This window comes from Molothrus ater, chromosome W (assembly GCF_012460135.2).
Source record: "Molothrus ater isolate BHLD 08-10-18 breed brown headed cowbird chromosome W, BPBGC_Mater_1.1, whole genome shotgun sequence".
Taxonomy (NCBI): Eukaryota; Metazoa; Chordata; class Aves; order Passeriformes; family Icteridae; genus Molothrus; species Molothrus ater.
The window spans coordinates 751,034-770,034 of record NC_050510.2 but is presented as its reverse complement, the minus strand read 5'-3'; the positions used below and the strand labels follow the sequence as shown (position 1 = coordinate 770,034).

At 47.0% G+C, this 19,001-nt stretch overlaps 1 protein-coding gene and 1 long non-coding RNA gene across 3 annotated transcripts; one reads left to right on the top strand and one right to left on the bottom strand.

Annotated features, from left to right (window-relative positions):
* Positions 1 to 3,378: 3,378 nt before the first annotated feature.
* On the bottom strand, positions 3,379 to 6,481 carry LOC118701554 (uncharacterized). Its single transcript, XR_004982553.1, has 2 exons — positions 6,401 to 6,481; positions 3,379 to 4,675 (listed from the first exon to the last, which is right to left on the bottom strand). It is a non-coding gene; the product is annotated as an uncharacterized LOC118701554 (long non-coding RNA).
* Positions 6,482 to 11,268: 4,787 nt separating this feature from the next.
* On the top strand, positions 11,269 to 16,899 carry LOC118701553 (uncharacterized). Of its 2 annotated transcripts, XR_004982552.2 has the most exons (3): positions 11,269 to 12,363; positions 12,953 to 13,570; positions 15,072 to 16,899. XR_004982552.2 is itself a non-coding variant. In XM_036406229.2 (2 exons), the coding sequence occupies exons 1-2, from the start codon at positions 11,299 to 11,301 to the stop codon at positions 12,974 to 12,976; spliced, it is 1,089 nt and encodes a 362-aa protein (XP_036262122.1). In that variant the 5' UTR covers positions 11,269 to 11,298; the 3' UTR covers positions 12,977 to 16,899. The 2 variants fall into 2 exon arrangements, 1 of the variants encoding a protein (XP_036262122.1); XM_036406229.2 differs by having other exon boundaries at positions 12,953 to 16,899.
* The last annotated feature ends 2,102 nt before the right edge of the window (positions 16,900 to 19,001 follow it).

Here is a 19,001-nt window from a genome sequence, read left to right as displayed (position 1 = left end):
TGGCCAATCACAGCCCAGCTGGCTCGGACAGAGAGCCGAGCCAGAAACCTTTGTTATCGTTCCTTCCTATTCTATTCTTAGCTAGCCTTCTGATGAAACCTTTTCTTCTATTCTTTTAGTATAGTTTTAATGTAATATATATAATAAAATAATAAATCAAGCTTTCTGAAACATGGAGTCAGATCCTCATCTCTTCCCTCAACCTGGGACCCCTGTGAACACCGTCACAATAGCCCAGGTATTCTTTGTTCAGGGTCCCTCTCTGAAGGCACCTAGTTTGAGCTGTTTCTACTGCTGTACCACTCAAATAAATTACCTTTCCAGATTTAAATCTAAATCTGCTACAGGATACCTAAGGTAGAGAAGCCTCATTAACATCATTAACCAAGACAGGCAAATCTACTGGCTATAGGAGACAGATCTACCTTATTCTGAGTTGTTGTCCGGTATACTTTCTTCACATTCAAGGTCTTGCAGTTCTATAACTTGCATTTTAGAATTTCTTCTTTCATACCACACATCAAAAGGCACATGGGGGTCCTCAAATGGCCCAGGGTCAGATTCAGAGTATCCTTTGTAGGGTGGAAAGCTCTCCCCCCAGGAATTGTGGTTGTGGATGATAGAGTGAACAGCAACAGTCACTGAAGCTGAGGCAGTCACAGTAGTAATAGGTTGGAAGTAGACTGGTTCTGAGCCCCTCATGGCACCAAACACTGGGCTTTTTATGTTATAAGAAAAATCCTTGTGACCCAAGCAGTCCCTATTGCTAGGTCCTGTATGCTGTTCAGCAGAAATTTCAAAAGTATCACTGCAACAGCAGTAAGGAGGTGATCGCAGCCCTTCCTTTGTTTCCCATTTTGGTTGTCTGCCCTGATGCTGTGAATGTTGAATGCCAGGCTCTGGATCTAACTGAATTTTGGGACTTGACTGATACCTTGTCTCTGGCTGAACCACCTGAAAGGGAGACACATGATTATGCCTCTGACAAAGCAAAGCAAACATGCTACACTTCCAACATACTGCTTCATCTTTTCAAAGAGATGGATAGCAAGCACTTGATCTTAACTCATTCAACAAGCAGAACTGCAGGCATTCATAAAAGGCTCCACACAGCATACATACACAGTAAGTTACTGGGGTACTTTGTACAGACTGTAGGAATCTGTTCTGGATTTCTTTAAAAAGCATGAAGCACAGGGGCCACATCAATCAATAAACTGTGTCCAACTTCAAATGTGACTGTGCTTGTACCTATTTTTAGGCCTCTGATGAACAAAAAGAGATTGACACTGCAATTCAACATGCAACAGCATGGGGAGCAAGAAATGGAACTTTTTACACTTTCTTTTGAAATTGCAGTTATGTCAACTCATTAGCAAGATGGAACAGATACAAGATTTGACATAACCCTGAAACTGTTTTTTTTTTTTTCCTGGGCTCTATAAGTCTTTTTCCCCAAGTGAGCTGTCCAGAGAAGAGGCATATGAGATGTTGACACATGTGGGACTGTATGGAAGAGGTTTGGATGTTTTAAACTTCTTCCCACTTTCTTTCCTGGAGGTCACCCACAGCAGTCATTGAATAAACAAAAATTTATCTTTTGTGGCTGGTGCTAATATGATTCAACAGCAATTACATATGCTGAAGACCTCAGTGTAGCGATCACATTCTCTGAAAAAATCCCTTCGCCCAGGATTTTTCTCCTGGGAAGCTGAGAAACCTCAGAGAAAAGGAAAACAATTATTATCTCATTTGCTTCTCCTGTGTTTTGCTCCTTTGGAATGTGTTTGGAGATTGTTTACCCACAGGTGATTGTTTAATTGGATTCTGGTGTGAGTTGTTTTGATTCATTGGCCAATTGGGGCCAAGCTGTGTCAAGACTCTGGAAAGAGTCACGAGTTTTCATCATTATCTTTTTAGCACTGAGTAAGTATCCTTTATGTATTCTTCAGTATAGTATAGTTTAGTATTCTTTAATATAATAAAGTATTATAAAGTAATAAATTAGCCTTCTGAGAACATGGAGTCAGATTCATCATTCCTGCCTTTGTCAGGGCATTCCCTGCAAATACAATAAGTGGTGACCCCAGATGCTGGCTGTAGCCTGAGCTGAAGAACCAAGACCCTGAAATTGGACGGAGTTCGCAGCCAAGGCTGAACATGCGAAGATCTGCTGAATCCTCTTGGAAAGTGTCCAGAGACCCTTTGTGGATGCCGCGGGACCCTGGGCAGCCCGCTCGTAGCCGGACACTGTTGCAAGGTACTGTTAACCCTTCCCCTCCCGACAACACTGTCCTTCACAAAATATGGGATGATGGTTGGGAAGAGGTCCCCTCAGAAACGGAAGTTCAATTTTTTCCATCAGAGGAGGACATTATTTGCATGTGGAGATTTTGGTCTCTGCAGAACAGAATTCTTATGCTGAAGAGACGTTTCTATGAGTTTTTCAGATGGGTGAAAGCTCGTGGGTTTTTTAAGGATGTGGAATCCTTCCTGGATCCGAGAGCCTGGCAGCCACTGGATCTCTATTTTAGAGAGAAGTACAAGTGGGGTGAGGGAATGTCTCAACATTTTCCAGTGTATGCAGCTCTTTTCTCTATTCTGAGGAAGAGAACCCCCTTGGAGGGGAACCTCGCCTCGCGCAGGGGTCATCAGCCCCCCCCCCCCCCCCCCCACAGCTGGCAGAAGAAGAGTCCATTCAAGGACAGAAACTGCTGGTTCCTGTCCCCCCCGCACGTGGGAGGGGAAGCCCGTTTTGCCCACGGCTCAGAAGCAGCTTTTTCCTGCCTCTCTGGAGCATGCGCAAGAGGAGCTGTTCCCGACCCTTCCTCCTTTCCCCCCTGGGGGTGTGTGAACCGGCTTTGCCGGCTCCACCCCCACCGAGAGAGGCGGCCACGGGCCCCCGGCCCGCAGCATGGCCCCTCACTGTTTTGCCCGGGTTGCCAGGCAACGCAATCGCCAGCAGCTGTAACGAGAGCCTGTCCCCGAGTTGCTAGGCGACGGTCCAACAGCGACAGAAACCGCTCTAGCGCCGCCTGCAGCAACCCCTCCCTCGCCCGCCGTGCTGCCCCCGCCACCCCTGCTGGCTCGGTTCCCATTCAGGATGCCTGCTGTGACGCTGAGGACGACGACCAGCCCGAAGAACTGCCCTGCGCTCTGACCGCGGCCCCGTCTCCAGCGGCGGCTGCCGCGGCACCTGCGACCAGCCTGCCACCCCCTCCCGCAGAGATAGAGACCGCGCCGGCGCTTCCTCGCGCGCCTCTGCCGCCCCCACCGCTGGTCCCGTCGCCTTCAGAGGCTTCGTCCTCCGCATCAGCGTCTGCGCCGGAGCCTGCGACAGGCCCAGCAGCCCCTCCTGTGATAAACGAGTCCACTGGATTTAAGGATCATATAATTATTTTTATTATTATGCAAGCGAGAATAAGCAAAGTTCAGCGCTGGGCGGCCGGGAGTCTCCGCTCCTCTAGGCTCGGGCCGTTCCTATCCCCAAAGTTCACCTTTTATTGCCTTCTTCTCCCGGGTCCAGGGATGACGTGGTCTGTCTTTTGCGCTTGCTCATTCAGTTGCTAGGGGGTCTTTTTCTGCCTTCTGGTGGCCGTGGGATGAAGGCTCCAAGTCTTCCTCTTTAACCGCTGAGTGAACTTTTCCTTATAAGGCATACCTATACAGTGGAATTTTCAGAACACTATACGATTCCTGCAAGCCTAAGCAATTCTTGCGAGTTTAAGGATTGTTGTTACAGCCTTCCTCTGTGACCTCTGGGTGAACTTTTCCTTATAAGGTATATCTTTACCATGGAATTCCCAAAGCACTATACGATTCCTGCAAGCCAAGCAACCATATGTGGCTGCACATTTAAGAATCAAGCGGTTTTAGCTATTTAGTTATTGCTTTTATATTGTATAATTATTTAGCTATTGATTTAATTAATGAACAAACGTATTGCTACTTATTACACTCCAAGTTAGTTAGCTATCTTCCCCCGAGGCAGCGGCTGGGACAGCGAGAGAAGACACTGGCCAGTCCCACAGCAGAGGCGGCACGACTCGACAGCTGTTTGCAGGCACCTCCTGGGTGAACACTTTGAAACTCAGTGTTTTTCTGGGACACAGCATTTTTTGCGGGCCGACTCTCGCTTGGTCGGGGGGTTCTCGCTGGGGTTTAGGGTGCCTGGCTCCCCCCGCATGCGCCAGTGGCTTGGGGGAGGTGGTTCTCGGAGGTGCTGCCTCCGGTCCCAAGCCCGGAGGGAATGGGAATGGTGCTGAGAAGCAAAGAGCGGGAACACTGTCATTTGAATCACGGGGGAGGGAGGTGCAGCAAAAAGCGAGCATCGCTCGCTTGTTTTGGGCAGGTAAGACCCCCAGATCCGAATGCCCCCTCCCCAGGAAAACCTCCCCTTCCCAGCCGCCAGCAGGAACCAGTGGTCATGGGGGGAGGGGGAGGAAGCGTTCGGTCACTCCTGTTGCCGAGATACTGGCAGCATGGTGGGGGCGGGCTGTGGGAACGAAGACCCCACCCCGCGGGCCAGGTCTGGGGCTCTCGGCCCTCACACCGGGGCCTAGGCCCCGGCTCACCCATCGCCGGGTCTGGTTTCCCTGGCCTGTCCACCAGGTCCAGGGACTCTGCCCCACCCAATGGTGCAGGGTCCAAAAAGCCTCTGCTGATGCTGGTCTTTCTGAAAAAAAAAAAAAAAAAAAAAAAAAAAAAGTGGAAAAGGCTGACCTCTCAAAGTACTTGAAAGCAACGAGTCAACCTCGGCCCAAGTGTTTCAATTAAGAGCTGTGGCCAGGGTATTCCAGGAATTTTCTCAATATTGATTGATAACTATCAATGGATTTCAAATAGTTGATGGTGATTTTCTTTAGCAGTTCTTTGTTTCGGGATTCTGCAAGTCTTTTTCAGGACCAAAAGGGACTTTCATGGATGTCAAAAATCAACATCTCCAGTCAATGGACCTTCTCCTGAAACTCAGTTGTTTGGACTTGAAACAGTGAACATTTTTTGTATGCTGTTTGAGTTTCTTATATTGTAAACCTTCTATTAGATATGATAGAAATAGATATTCTACAGGTAAAGAATCTCCTTGATCATTCTACATCAGCACTTGATTGAGGTTTTGATTGGCAACGGATAAACCTCTTGAGACGGGTTTGTTCTCTCTTCTGCATGGGCCCAGCAGAAGAATTACAAAGGCAGTTCTTTTTATTTTAATTATACTGAGAAGGGTGAAATGTGGCATTCACATTTTCTGGAAAAATCCCTTCACCCAGGATTTTTCTCCTGGGAAGCTGAGAAGCCTCAAAAAAAAAAAAAAAAGGAAAACAATTCTTATCTCATTTGCTTCTCCTGTGTTTTGCTCCTTTGGAATGTGTTTGGAGATTGTTTACCCACAGGTGATTGTTTAATTGGATTCTGGTGTGAGTTGTTTTGATTCATTGGCCAATTGGGGCCAAGCTGTGTCAAGACTCTGGAAAGAGTCACGAGTTTTCATTATTATCTTTTTAGCACTGAGTAAGTATCCTTTATGTATTATTTAGTATAGTATAGTTTAGTATTCTTTAATATAATAAAGTATTATAAAGTAATAAATTAGCCTTCTGAGAACATGGAGTCAGATTCATCATTCCTGCCTTTGTCAGGGCATTCCCTGCAAATACAATACCTCAGCTTTGGTGCCATAATTTTACCCCCAACTTGATTTTAAATGAAAGCCTTCACATCCTGTCTACAAGTGCTCCATATTTTGGCACAGTCACAAAGCATAATCAGACCACAACATGAAAGAAATATTATAGTCTTCCCACAAAAAAGGATTTTAATTAAAAAAAAACCCAACCAAACAAAATTATTCTTGCCATCCCTCCAGTCAAAATGTGAGCTACTTACAGCGGATCTTGCAAAGACAGGATTCTCAGTGGCTTCTATTTTTACTTAATGGACTGGTGCCAGCGAGCCTCGAATAGCCTCATACTGATGGAGCTCTTTACTGATGCCTGCATTTTGAGAGCTGTACTCAGAATCAGAGGAATCTGACCCATTATTTTTATACCCAAGTGGCAGTGCAAACCTCATAATGCTGGGAGGTGGCTCAGAAGATGGAGTAGATAATTTGTTTTGTCTACTGGCTGGAGAAACCTGATACTGACAGGGATAATTATTAGTATTCAGTATCATTCACTTAGCATTACCCTTATTATTATTAGCACTTAATAGAAAAATTCTTTGGCCAAATACACATTTTCATGCCATGAGAAAATTAGCACTAGTTTTCTGATCGACACCTGTATTACAATTTTAAAAAAGCATGAAAGAAAAAGAAACATGATCTCCATCTCGGGAGATGTATGCAAATAGGATTATACATATTTCTCTATGTATCATTGTCTCAGCAAGTACATACCTGTACATGAACATGCACTGGCGCAACGCCAGTGCCCCCATGAAAATACATTCTCCCTGGTGTCTACTGTGAGATGTGACCTGGAATAGAGCAAAGCAGGCTCCAATTTAGGAATAAAGAAGAGAAAACTTTATTAACCTACAACTACATGTAAAAAGAAAACACACAGAAAGAATGAAAACCTTCCGAAAACATTCTTTCTCCCCCCACCAAATTTCCAATATATCCACCCCTCAGATCATCAATTCTCAGTCCATCCCCACCCTTCAGATAATCAATTCTCAGTTCATCAAGGAGAGAGGAGTCCCTCTTGTGCCATAGGCTTCCCCTAGAAACACAGTTGAAACCTCGTGTGTTTCCATGTCACATGTGGCACCACCCGGAGATCATTTGCCATCGTGACTCTTCCTTCCATGCCCAGTGCTCTCACCACTGCGCATGGACCAGAACTGCTTCTAGGGTTTTCCTTTTACAGGTGCTTTGCCCAGTTCAAAAAAAAGCACAGTCTCTCACTTTTGGGACACCTGTCCCCCCCAAATTTCACCCCCTGGGGCCGAGGGGTCTCAAGAACAGAGATCTTCTTCTTCCCTGAAGACGGAGGGCACCACCACCACCCTCCTCACCCATTGTCTCTGTTCATGCACTCCTTCACATAACATCACTGCACTCTCTTGGCTCCAAGCCATTGCCTCCCCCTAAATGCAGTCTCTGTGTCACAGGAAAAATGGTTCTGTCCATGGCTATACAAGAAAAGTCCAGTTAAAGGCAACTCCATCACCTCCGCCCACCCAAGATTCTTCTTCACTTCTCTGGTGGCCCATTTCCTCTTATCTCGTCTCTAGCTCTCTTCTCATTCAACTCCAGGAGGATTAGCATTTGTAAGGTTTCCATCATCCAAGAAAAGGGTTAAAAATCTCAGGCTCTGCCTGTCCAGAACTCCCACAGCTGCCCTGCTGGTGGCACAGGCACAGGCTGGCTCTCTCTCTCTCTCTCTCTCTCTCTCTCTCTCTCTCTCTCTCTCATGTGGGGGGGCTGCCCAATGCCTCTTGGTGCTCCTCTACCCTTCCATCCTCAGGGCCCTGGCTCACCTCACCTGGCCGCATGGCTTTCCCTCCCCTGCCCAGCCCGTAGCAGCTGGGCAGGGGAGGTCTGACCTGTTTCACCGCTGGAACCCAAGAGAAAGTTTTCCTGGGAGTTCTCTGCTTTTAACCCCCTGTGTTCTCCGAGGCATATCCATGTCCTCAGTGGCCACACCACGTGCCAATATTCAAATCTGAGCACCTATTGGTTTGACCACAGCATCCCAAAAAACTCACTTCCTCTCAAACCAGGACACACACACTTATAAATACAGAAAGAATTCCTGGACTTGTCTTCCTCTTCAGCATACATTAATCACAGAATCATTTAATTGTTTGGGTTGGAAGGGACCTAAAGATCATCTAGTTAAAATCCCCCTGTCATGCACAGGGACACCTTCCACTAGAGCAGGTTGCTTAGACCCCCATCCAACCTGGCCTTGAACGCTTCCAGGGATGGGGCAGCCACAGCTTCTCTGGGCAACCTGTGTCAGTGCCTCACCACCCTCACAGTAAAGAATTTCTTCCTATCATTTAATCTAAACCTACCCTCCTTCATCTTAAGGTCATTCCTCCATGTCCTATCACTACATTCCCTTGAAAATAGTGCCCCTCCAATTCACTTGTAGGCCCCTTTAGGTACTGGGTCCTCTAAGATCCCCTCTAGAGCCTTCTCTTCTCCAGGCTAAACAGCCCCAGCTCTCCCAGCCTGTCTTCATAGGAGAGGTAGTCCAGCCTTCTGATAATCTTTGTGTCCCTAAGCCACATGATTTCATAAATGGTATGTATAGTATGTTTCAGTGTCTAGCTGCAAAGAGAAATGGATACACATATTTACAATATATGCACACATATATATATATATATTTTGAATGAGGGACAGGCCATGTATATATCTAGAAATGTAAGAGATTATGCACTTTTGTCAAAACCATGTTATTAAAAAACTGTTTTACTTTACTTGACTACAGCAACCCTGATACAACTGAGTTCAAAATCTCTGTTGACAGGAGGAAAAGTGCCAACAAAACTTCAACCCTGGACATGAGGAGAGCAGACTTCAAGTTGCTCAGGAAATTAGTAAGTAACGTCCCCTGGGAAAATGCCTTTTCATGTGCTGGGGTCCATCATTCTAGTCACTTTTTAAGCTCCACATCCAAAGGGCATAGGAGCAGGCAATTCCTAAATGTCAGAAGTCAAGCAGGCTAGGCAAAAGGCCAGCTTGGCTGAACAGGGATCGTCTCTTGGAAATAAGGCAAAAAAGGAAGATGTATGGCCGGTGGAAGCAAGGTCAGTTGACATGGGAGGAATACAGAGACGCTGCTGCCACTGCAGGGAGAAAATTCATGCAGCCAAAGCTTGATTGGAGTTGGAGGTGCTAGTAATGTGGAGGACAAGAGAAAAAGTTTCTTTAAATGCATTTATAGCAAAAGGCAGTACAGAAATGACATTGGTCCGTTCCAGAATGAGGATGGTCACCTCACAAACAGGGACATGGACAATGCAGAGATGTTTAATGCTTTCTTTGCCTCTGTCTTCAACATGGATGGTGGACTAAAGGGGGTCCCAGTGCCTGGAGCTGGAGGCCCATGGCTGTGAGAATGATCAACCCCCAGTTGACCCTGAATTGATCTTATCTGCTGCTCCAGCTCGATACCTATAAATCTCTAGGGCCTGATGGGATTCATCTGAGAAGACTTAAAGAGCTGGCTGATGTCATCATGAGGCCTCTCTCAATGATTTTTGAACAGTCTTAGGAATTTGGAGAGTTCCTGGATGACTGGAAGCTCACGAACATTGTCCCTATTGGCACAAAGGGCAAAAAAGGATGACTCTGGAAACTACAGGCATGTCAGTCTCCCTTCAGTGCCTGGTAAAGTTATGAAGAAGATTATTCTGGGAGGTACTGAAAAATACTGAAAGGACAATGTAGTCACTGTTTACAGCCAGCACAGCTTCGTGAGGAGAAAGTCCTGATTCTCAAACCTGATTACCTTTTATGACAAGGTAACCCATCTGCTTGATCGAGGGAAGCGAGGTGATGTCATCTTTTTTGATTCACTAAAGCTTTCAATACTGTCTATCCCAGGATCCTTCTGGACAAAATGTCCAGCACACAGCTGGATAAACACGTCATGCTATGGTGTCCTGGGTAACCCAAAATGTTATTGCATTCCGTATCTATAATGTTATTACATTCTGTATCTATCTATGCCCAAAAAAGGTTGCTGTCTCTTTAAGACCGCAGCCAGAAACAGGGCTGGACAGCATGCCATGGTCCCTCTAAAACGTCTGACCACTACAGCCGACCTCTTTTAGGCCCTGTAGTCTATGAGTCGGGCAGAGTCTCTCTCTTGGTTTATGCCATAGAGCAGAGGAAGTGCAGGTGGAGGTTTCCGTTTTGGGTTTTCTTTGGGGTTTTTTCCCGTTTTTGGAGAAGGTGCATTCTGCAGTCTTGGACTGCCTTGGGGCAAATTCTGGGAGTGACTGCCCACAGTTGTGGCACCAAACCAGGAAAGATTGGAGCGGCCCCACTTCTTGCAGTCCCCAGCCTGCCAGCAATGCCTGGCTTGTTGCAGTGTGATGCCATTTCCTGTTTCACCTATCCCAGCCCACCAGGTGTGCCAACCTTTGCTTTCCCCTCCCCCTGTCCCCAGGCTTAAAAGGAGACGTGACCATGTGGTAGGGATTCTGTTGGGAGCTGTTACAAGATTCAGAGGTCTATCATCCTGGAATAAAACTCTGGATTACAATAGAATCCTCTCCTTTCTCTCTTCACGGTTGCCTGAACCTTTTCCATCAGAGGTAAACTGAGTTTCTACTATGCCTGGATTTGTTCCGAGTGCCTAGCTGCAGCATCCAGCCAGCCAAAGGTATCTCTGAGGTGAAACACCACAGCTGCTGCCTTTGGTCCAGCAGCAAGGGTCAGACGAGGCCAGGCATGTCCCACCCGGAAATATTGGGATTAATATTCCATATATTGGCGCCCAAACGTGTGGCTGCACAAACCTGCAGCCCCAGAACGAATCTCAGAACCTTGGAAAAGCTTTAAGGCAGCTTAGCGTCCACTGGTAGAGCTGTGGATGCATAGCTCTCCAGAGAAACTTCGGGACTGATCCCACAAGAAGTTTCGTGGAATGCTCGTCGCCTCTGGAAAGTGCAGCTCCTTTCTGGTGAGCGAATTTTCCAGGGGAGAATAGGGGAGCCCCTCCTGCCCAAGGGGTCCTATTCAAGTGAAGAGACCAGCCTGCCTGACTTTGCCAGAACCAGCTTTGATTTCAGTGAGTATTTCTGCTCCTTGGGGGAGTAGAAGCTCAAATTCCGTCTCTGCTGTAAGACTTGTTCTTTTTTGCTCTTGCATTTAAGCTGCGCAGCCCTGCAGAGCGAAAGCGATACCCTGTAAAGCTTTAACTCACTGTGGCGTGTTTTTGCCATTTTTAGAATTGGCGGCGCCGGCTCAGAGGAGCAGGACAGCTCTGCCTGCCCCTCCCCCCAGCTCGGCAGTGCAGCATGCTCGTCTCTCGGTGCGGGGGGGGCTGCTCTCTACATGTGGCGCAGGGGGCCTGCTCTCTACACGTGGTGGGGGGGGCTGCCTTCTCGGGTGGGGGAGGCTTTGTCTGTCTCTCCATGCCGCGGGGCGGGTCCCGATTCCCTGCTGCTGCTACCGCAGCAGTTTTAGAAGCAGTATACACAGCTGCATTGTAAAAGCTTTCATCTGATCGTTATCACTTTTTAACCGTGGTCTTTTTGGAAATCGGTAGCTGATTTTGGCTTTGTATTCGGTCGGCGGGACTTTGTTCTGTGCCATTTACATCTAAAATGGGCTTAAAGTTAAGCACAGCACAAACAGGAGTGTATTATCATAGTGTTGGAATTTTAGTTAGTGCAAATGTAAAGTTCTCTAAAGGAAAATTGAAACAGTTTACAAGGTGGCTTTTTCTACACTTCCCACAAACTTCTCCTGAGGAAGTCCACAATATTCAATTTTGGGATAAAGTAGGGCATGAATTGATAACCTTGGGACAGTCTGGGAATACATCTTCAGCTAAATTTGTGTTCTGGAGTTTACAAATTCAAACAGCCTTGCTCAAACAAAGGGAATTGGAGAAAAAGCCAAATATCAAGCCATGTACCTCTGTTCTCCCTGTTTCTCCCCCTTCCAGCCCTAAACCTCTTACCCCAAAACTTGGTATTTTAAAGAGAGCAAATCCTGCTCATGTGCTGGGAAGTCGACTCCCTGAGCTTGTTAAAATGCCTGAGTTCCCTTGTCCACAAGGACCTGGCCAGACAGCGTGGAACATTTTCCAAAACCCTGTGTCCCCCGCTCTGAAACCCAGAGCACGTGTTAGTTTTTCGGAGAGCAGTGATGCCCAAAATGGCCCCCAGTCCCTAGGGGGTACACAAGATGGAGGCTGCCATGTGGCACCATTGAAAACCTGGTCGTCTTCTTCCCAAGATCCCCTTAAGCATCCCAAAATTCCTTTCCCATCCCCCTCTCCTCCTGTTCCTCGTGACGCCTTCCCTCCCCCTCCCTTTCCTGCAGTACCCTCAGCTCCGCCCCTATACTCCTCCCAGGGGGCATCTGCCGATGTGACGTCACCAGGTGTCCCCGCCCCCTGCCTTCCCCCCGTCTCTGCCCCCTGTTCCCATTGTGTCCCCGCCCCCTCCCCGGGTTCCCACGGTGGGGGCACGCCCACTGCATGTCCCCAAACCTGTATCTGTTATCTCAATGCTTCCAATTCAAAGGATACAGGGCAGGAAGCTGCAGACCCAATACAGGGTCCCACTTTGTCATTCGCTCCTCTTTCATATCAGCCTGCAGCACAAGGAGGAGCAGCCCCAACTGCTAACTGGAGCTCTTTTGGACGACAATTGATTAAAGAGGTCAGTAAATCTCACTGGAAGTATGGCCCACACAGTCCATATTTCCGTGGCCTTTTAAATTCTGAATTGAGTAGGACTGCAGTCGTCCCACATGATTTAAAACAGCTTTTCTCATGCCTCATGACCTCTACAGAATTCAAATTATGGGAATTAGCATGGAAACAACTGTTAAAAGAGGCTCTCCCAGGCTTGCATGCTGATCCAAACACAGCAAAAGATGCTAATGGCATGTTAATTACCATTGAGCATCTCTCCGGTGAAGGCCAATGGTCTTCACCCTCAATCCAAGCTACCGCAATTCCTGTAGAAACACTCGAGAAAGTAAAGGAAGCAGCTGAAAAAGCATTCTTTTCCCTCCAGCCTAGGGGGCCTTTTGAGCCCTACAGTAAGATTAAGCAGCTGCCATCAGAGCCTTTTCTGAAATTTGTAGAAAGGTTAACTAGAGCCATTGAAATACAAGTTAAAAAAGAGAATGCAAGGGAAGAGGTTTTAGAAGAAATGGTATTTACAAATGCAAATGAACAGTGTCGAGTGGCAATTTTGAGTCTCCCTCTAGAACCTCCCCCTACACTAAAAGATATGCTTCTAGTCTGTAACAGGAAAGTGCCTCTGATGAGTGTTGCTGAAGACACCAGACCAAGGCTGCTGCCAAGACCACCTCAGCGTGTCGCCGTTGCCAGCCCTGCGCCCATTCCCTCAGCACAGCAGTACACTGGGCAGCAGCGAAGACCAGCAATGGTTGACCCACAAAGCCATGTCTGCTTTGCAATAACCTTGGACATTGGAGTAGCCAGTGCCCCCTGAAAAGGCAATTTGATGAATTTAGAAATGGCACGGGAGGAGAATTACAAGCACTCCCAGGGGGTCAACAACAACAAAAAAACTGAACGGGGAGCGCCGGCCTGCCAGGCGTACAGACACAAAAAGAGCAGGCCAAGGGAATAAGGAAAGCAAAACAAACCAAGCGTGCAGTAATATTACTATTTCTGTAAGTGAAGCTGATGCTTCAAAGACCACGTCTGCTGGTCCACTGTTGAAAGTGAAACAAAATAACCTTTTTATGATTTAGGTGAACCTATGTTAACCACGTCTTCTGTCAATGAGCCTTACAGGTTGCAGCTGACAGAATCACTCCACCTGAAAGACACTGACTGGCATTTTGTCTCTGTCAATCCAGAACAGAAGAGCACTTGGCACCGAATTCGTTGTAAGTACATCGTCATTGGGGACACCAAACACACACCACATGAGATTGAAATTGCTCCAGGAATGACAACATCAGATCCTGAGCAATTCATTCTCAGGCTGCACTGTTTCCACCCACCTCTGTTTCTTCCCAAAGGACAAATTGTTGCACAAGCTATCCCTTTGCCGTTTTTGCCTGAAGGCACCGAAAAACAAGGGCCCACAGTCGCCCGGGTCCAAGTTATTGGGAAAGACAAACCCACATTATGGTGTAATGTCAGTGGGGGTGGGGAGTCAAAACTCATTGAGATCCTTGTAGACACAGGTGCAGACTGCACAGTGATCCCAGTACAAGACTGGCCAGCACATTGGCCTTTGCAAGACGTTGCTGGTCACGTTCGAGGTGTAGGAGGCCTACAATTGGCAAGACAATCCAAAAGCATCATATTGGAAATTAGCTGTTATTGATATAAAAGATTGTTTTTTCCATATTCCCCTACACCCTGACAATGCACCGCGTTTCGCATTCTTGGTCCCCACCATCAACATGGAAGCCCCTATGAAAAGGTACCATTGGACAGTTCTTCCTCAGGGCCTGAAGGTCTCTCCAGCGATCTGCCAGTGGTATGTCTCTTCCGTGCTTTCCCCAGTGCGTGCAGCCGCAGAAAAGGCCATCATCTATCATTATATGGATGATATCCTTGTGTGTGCCCGCAATGATGATTTACTCACACATGTGCTTGACCTAACGATCCATGCATTGATTGTTGCAGGGTTCGAGCTCCAGGAAAAGAAAATTCAAAAGATGCCACCTTGGAAATATTTGGGCCTAGAAATTGGAAATAGGACCATTGTTCCTCAAAAACTAGAAATCAATCCAAGGATCAAGACCCTTGCGGATGTCCACAAGTTGTGTGGGTCTTTGAATTGGGTAAGGCCATGGCTCGGTCTGACTAACGAAGACCTTGCCCCTCTTTTCAATTTATTGAAAGGGGGAGAGGACCCAGGTGCTCCTAGGTCTATTACCCCAGAGGCACGGAAAGCTCTAGAAAAGGTTCAGATTGCAATGTCCACAAGACAGGCCGACCGATGTCGGCCTGACCTGCCATTCAAATTTATCATCTTAGGTACAGTCATTTGGACAGCAGAAATATGTTCATGTTAGTGTAGATACCTTTTCTGGAGCGGTCTATGCTTCTGCCCACACAGGAGAATCATCTATCGATGCCATTAAGCACCTCTTACAGGCTTTTTCTTTCATGGGCATCCCCAAGGAGTTGAAAACTGATAATGGGCCTGCCTACAAATCCAAGGAATTCGGGAGCTTCCTGCAGCAATGGGGAGTAGAGCACAAAACTGGCATCCCCTACTCCCCTACAGGTCAAGCCATTGTAGAAAGGGCTCACCGTGATATTAAAAGAGTCCTGGACCAGCAACAACAGGTTCTGAAGGTGTGAACCTCCCCACATCCGGTTGTCCAGGGCGCTGTTCACAATAAATTTTCTGAATTGTTCCTTTGGCAGCCTAAACCTGTCCATCCTACGCCACTTTGGGGGGAGCAGTCATACGTTGATGAAAGAAAAGCCTCCGGTTTTAGTAAAGGACCTTGAGACTTGGAAGACGGTGGGACCTTACAAATCGGTTACTTGGGGATGTGGATACACCTGTGTGTCCACCCCCTCTGGGTTAAAGTGGGTTCCTTCCAAATGGGTAAGGCCCTATGTTCCCAAGGTCTCAGAGAAATCAACAGAAGCGCCCCAGGTTGCTAATGCTGCCTGGAGAAGGAAACACTGCACACGTTCTCTGGAGGAAATTCCATTTAAGCCTCCTATCTGGAATAGTTTGTAATATGTTTGTCTTAAGTTCCTTGTACCAGTTTAGATCCCACGGTTCGTGTGTAGCCTCAAGACGCCATGAGACCAAGCCTGCTCCTTGTCCTACTCGCGATCATCCCACCAGTGATCTCCTGGATAGTCCCTCAGCCCAAAGCACGTATGGACTACCTTGGCAAAAGACCTCGGACATCAAGAGAGAAACTGACAACTGGCTGAGTGGACTGTTCAAAGGCTGGGGACTCTCGGGCTGGTTGGGATCTATTCTGAAAACTGTAATTTTAGTATTGTTTATTTTAGTTATTGTTATTGTAGTTGTTAGCATTGTTTTCGGACTAATCAAACGCATGGTTCTCAAGTTAGTTTCAAGCTCATCTCCCCCTCCTGAAGTTTACCATTTGGAAGCCCTTAGTGCTCCAATGAATGACATGGAAGCCTCAGTGGAAAGCACTGAACCTTCTGTAGAGGAGGAACTGATTTACCAACCATGGTTTGGCAAGCACTCTGTACCACAAACCCAGTCCTCTTCTTTTTAAACAAAACTAGGGGGAGATGTTGCAGTGTGATGCCATTTCCTGTTTCACCTATCCCAGCCCCCCAGGTGTGCCAACCTCTGTTTTCCCCTCCCCCTGTCCCCGGGCTTAAAAGGAGACGTGACCAGGCGGTCTGGATTCTGTTGGGAGCTGTTACAAGATTCAGAGGTCTATCATCCTGGAATAAAACTCTGGATTAAAACTCTAAGATAGAATCCTCTCCTGTTTCTCTTCACCATCGCCTGAACCTTTTCCTTCAGAGGTAAACTGAGTTTCTACTATGCCTGGATTTGTTCCGAGTGCCTAGCTGCAGCATCCAGCCGGCCAAAGGTATCTCTGAGGTGAAACACCACAGCTGCCGCCTTTGGTCCAGCAGCAAGGGTCAGATGAGGCCAGGCACGTCCCACCCGGAAATATTAGGATTAATATTCCATACTGGCTGAAGCGAGAAGGCACCAAGTGGCCCCAGCCTGCTGCTTGTGCAAAAGAAAAGGCAAACTCCCTCCATGAGCTCTACCCTTGACTGACCACCAGCCACCTTTCTCAGCGGAGCTGCTGTCACCAGAGAGATAAGAGAGGCACAAGGCCTGAGGCCCCTTTCCCTTTGTCTCTCAAGCAATGGAGGCATCTGTGGGGGCTGCGATCTTGGAAGGGAGGAATATTCTGCCATTTTAAGTTTCTCTTTGTTTCCATGGAGTTCGTGATGATAGGAAAGATGTGTACTAAAGTCTTCACAAATAATTCCATGGGTGAGGGTATGGGTGTTAACATCTTTGAAATGGGTCTAAATGTCTTTACTAACTTCAAGCTGCAAGTTTGTTACAGAACCCAGACAGTTTGACTCTTGAAATAGACAAACGGGTCCCCACAAGCCTGAGTTTCCAAACTTTTGGGAAAATTACATGTTTAAGGGGGCACTATGTGTTAGGCGGTTTGGGAAGGCTGTACCTTCCTAGTACCTCAGCCAATGGGAAAAGGAAGACAGCAATGTGTGGCTGGGAGTTTAAAAGGAGGCTGTGTCCTCCAAAACCTCAAGAGAGAAAACCCCATGGGCATATGCCCCAGTGGACTCTCCCTTTATTTGAATAAAGTTTCAGGACTCCTCTGTCTTCTTCATGGTCACTGGCTTTTTATAGTGTGATTTTTCTACACAGTGAGATTTAGTAATTTTGTATCTAGTGATTATTTACTGTTATTTTTTGCCTGTGGCTGCTTTGCTTGTTAGTAAACTTATTTTTTACACTTATATTTACCTATATTTTGTTTCTCCTTATTGGTGGAAAGGGATTGATTAAAACAGAGGCAGAGCTCATTTTAGAGTGTTCCCCTTAGACTGTGATAAACCAAGACAGAGGGGTGAGGAACTGGCTCACGGGTCAGGCACAAATAGTTCTAATGAATGGGGTGACATCAGACTGGCGACTGGTCACTAGTGGGGTTCTGCAGGGCTCCATCTTTAGCTCTGTTATCAATAGATAATGAGACGATTGGCTCTCGCAATTAAGGGATGAATATTGTGTGTATATTAAGAAAAGCTTTATTGATGTATAGTTATGTTATTGTGATTTGTTGTTTAGATGCCCTCTATTCTCCCCATAGTTCTCTTTTTCCCCCCTTCTGTATTGTTGCCACCAGACAGCCTAGGTTGTCTAGGACAGGTAGAAAGAAGGCATGTACATATATCCCTTGCATGGGACAGTTGGGAATGGAAAAGCTTGTTGCTAGGGAGGTGCAGCATGACAACACCTAACCCTTCAATCAAGTTGCAAGAAAGCAGTCTCCACCAATAAATGGCAAAGAAGAGTTGACTGGCAGACTTTGGGAGGGGCCAGGGTTTGCTGATGCAACCCCCAGGGGTATAAAAGGTGAAGTATCCGTCTTGAAGACGAGCTAGCCACATGGTAGGCAGCTACGTGGGAGGTTCCCAGGCCTGTTTTTCCTTATTTAGTCTGTTTGTTGTATTTTTGTTAAGGTTTATTAAACCTTTTAAAATTTTTAAAGTCAGCAGTCGTTTCTCACAGCTCTGTGCTATTCAACATAAGTGGCTTGGACACAGGACTTGAAGGGATACTAAGCAAGTTTGCAGATGATACAAAATTTGGAGGAGATGTTGACTAGCTCGAAGGCAGAGAGACCTTGATAAATTAGAGGGCTGGACAATCGCCAACCATATGAAGTTCAGCAAGGGCAAGTGCCAGATTCTGCACCTGGGACAGGTCAGCCCTGGATGTATGGACAGACTGGGGAATGAGAGGCTGGAAACCAGTGCCATGGAAAGGGACCTGGGGGTCCTGGTTGATGTCAAGTTGAATATGAGTCAGCAGTGCCCTGGCAGCCAGGAGGGTGAAATGTGTCCTGGTGTGCATCAGGCACAGCATCACCAGCCAGTCAGGGATGTGACTGTCCCGCTCTGCTCTGTGCTGGTGTGGCCTCACCTCAAGTACTGGGTGATATTAAACTATTAGGAAGTGTCCAAAGGAGGGCAATAAAGATGGTGAAGGGCCTTGAGGGGAAGCCATATGAGGAGTGGCTGAGGTCATTTGGCTGGTTCAGCCTGACGAAGTAGAGACTGAGGGGACACCTCATTGCAGTCTACAACTTCTTTGTGAGGGGAAGAGGAGGGGCAGGCACTGATCTCTGTGGTGATCAGTGACAGGACCAGAGGGAAGGGCCTGAAGTTGTGTCAGGGGAGATTTAGTATGGATATTTAGGAAAGGTTCTTTATCCAGAGTGTATTTGGGCACTGGAACAGGCTCTCCAGGGCAGTGGTCACAGCACCAAACCTGACAGAGTTCAAGAAGCATTTGGACAACACTGTCAGGCACATGGGGTGACTCTTAGGGATGGTGCTGTGCAGGGCCATGAGTTAGACTCAATGATCCTGGTGGGTCCCTTCCAGTCATGGATTTTAACAAACTTACAAATACAAAAATTAGAATGATTTCTATTAGACAAAATAACATCGTTGTTATGAATTGCATACACAACCTTTACCAGTATATACGAGCACAGTTTTCTGATCAGTGACTGGATGAATCTCAAAGTGGCAAATACTCCGTTCAGTGTCTAGACACACATCTTGGGCATT

Excerpts from the sequence above, each read along its gene's own strand:
- LOC118701553 (XM_036406229.2), top strand. The coding sequence starts at position 11,299 with ATGGGCTTAAAGTTAAGCACAGCACAAACAGGAGTGTATTATCATAGT. Across the intron at positions 12,364-12,952 it reads GACGACAATTGATTAAAGAG|TCTGTAACAGGAAAGTGCCT; the intron begins GTCAGTAAATCT and ends ATATGCTTCTAG.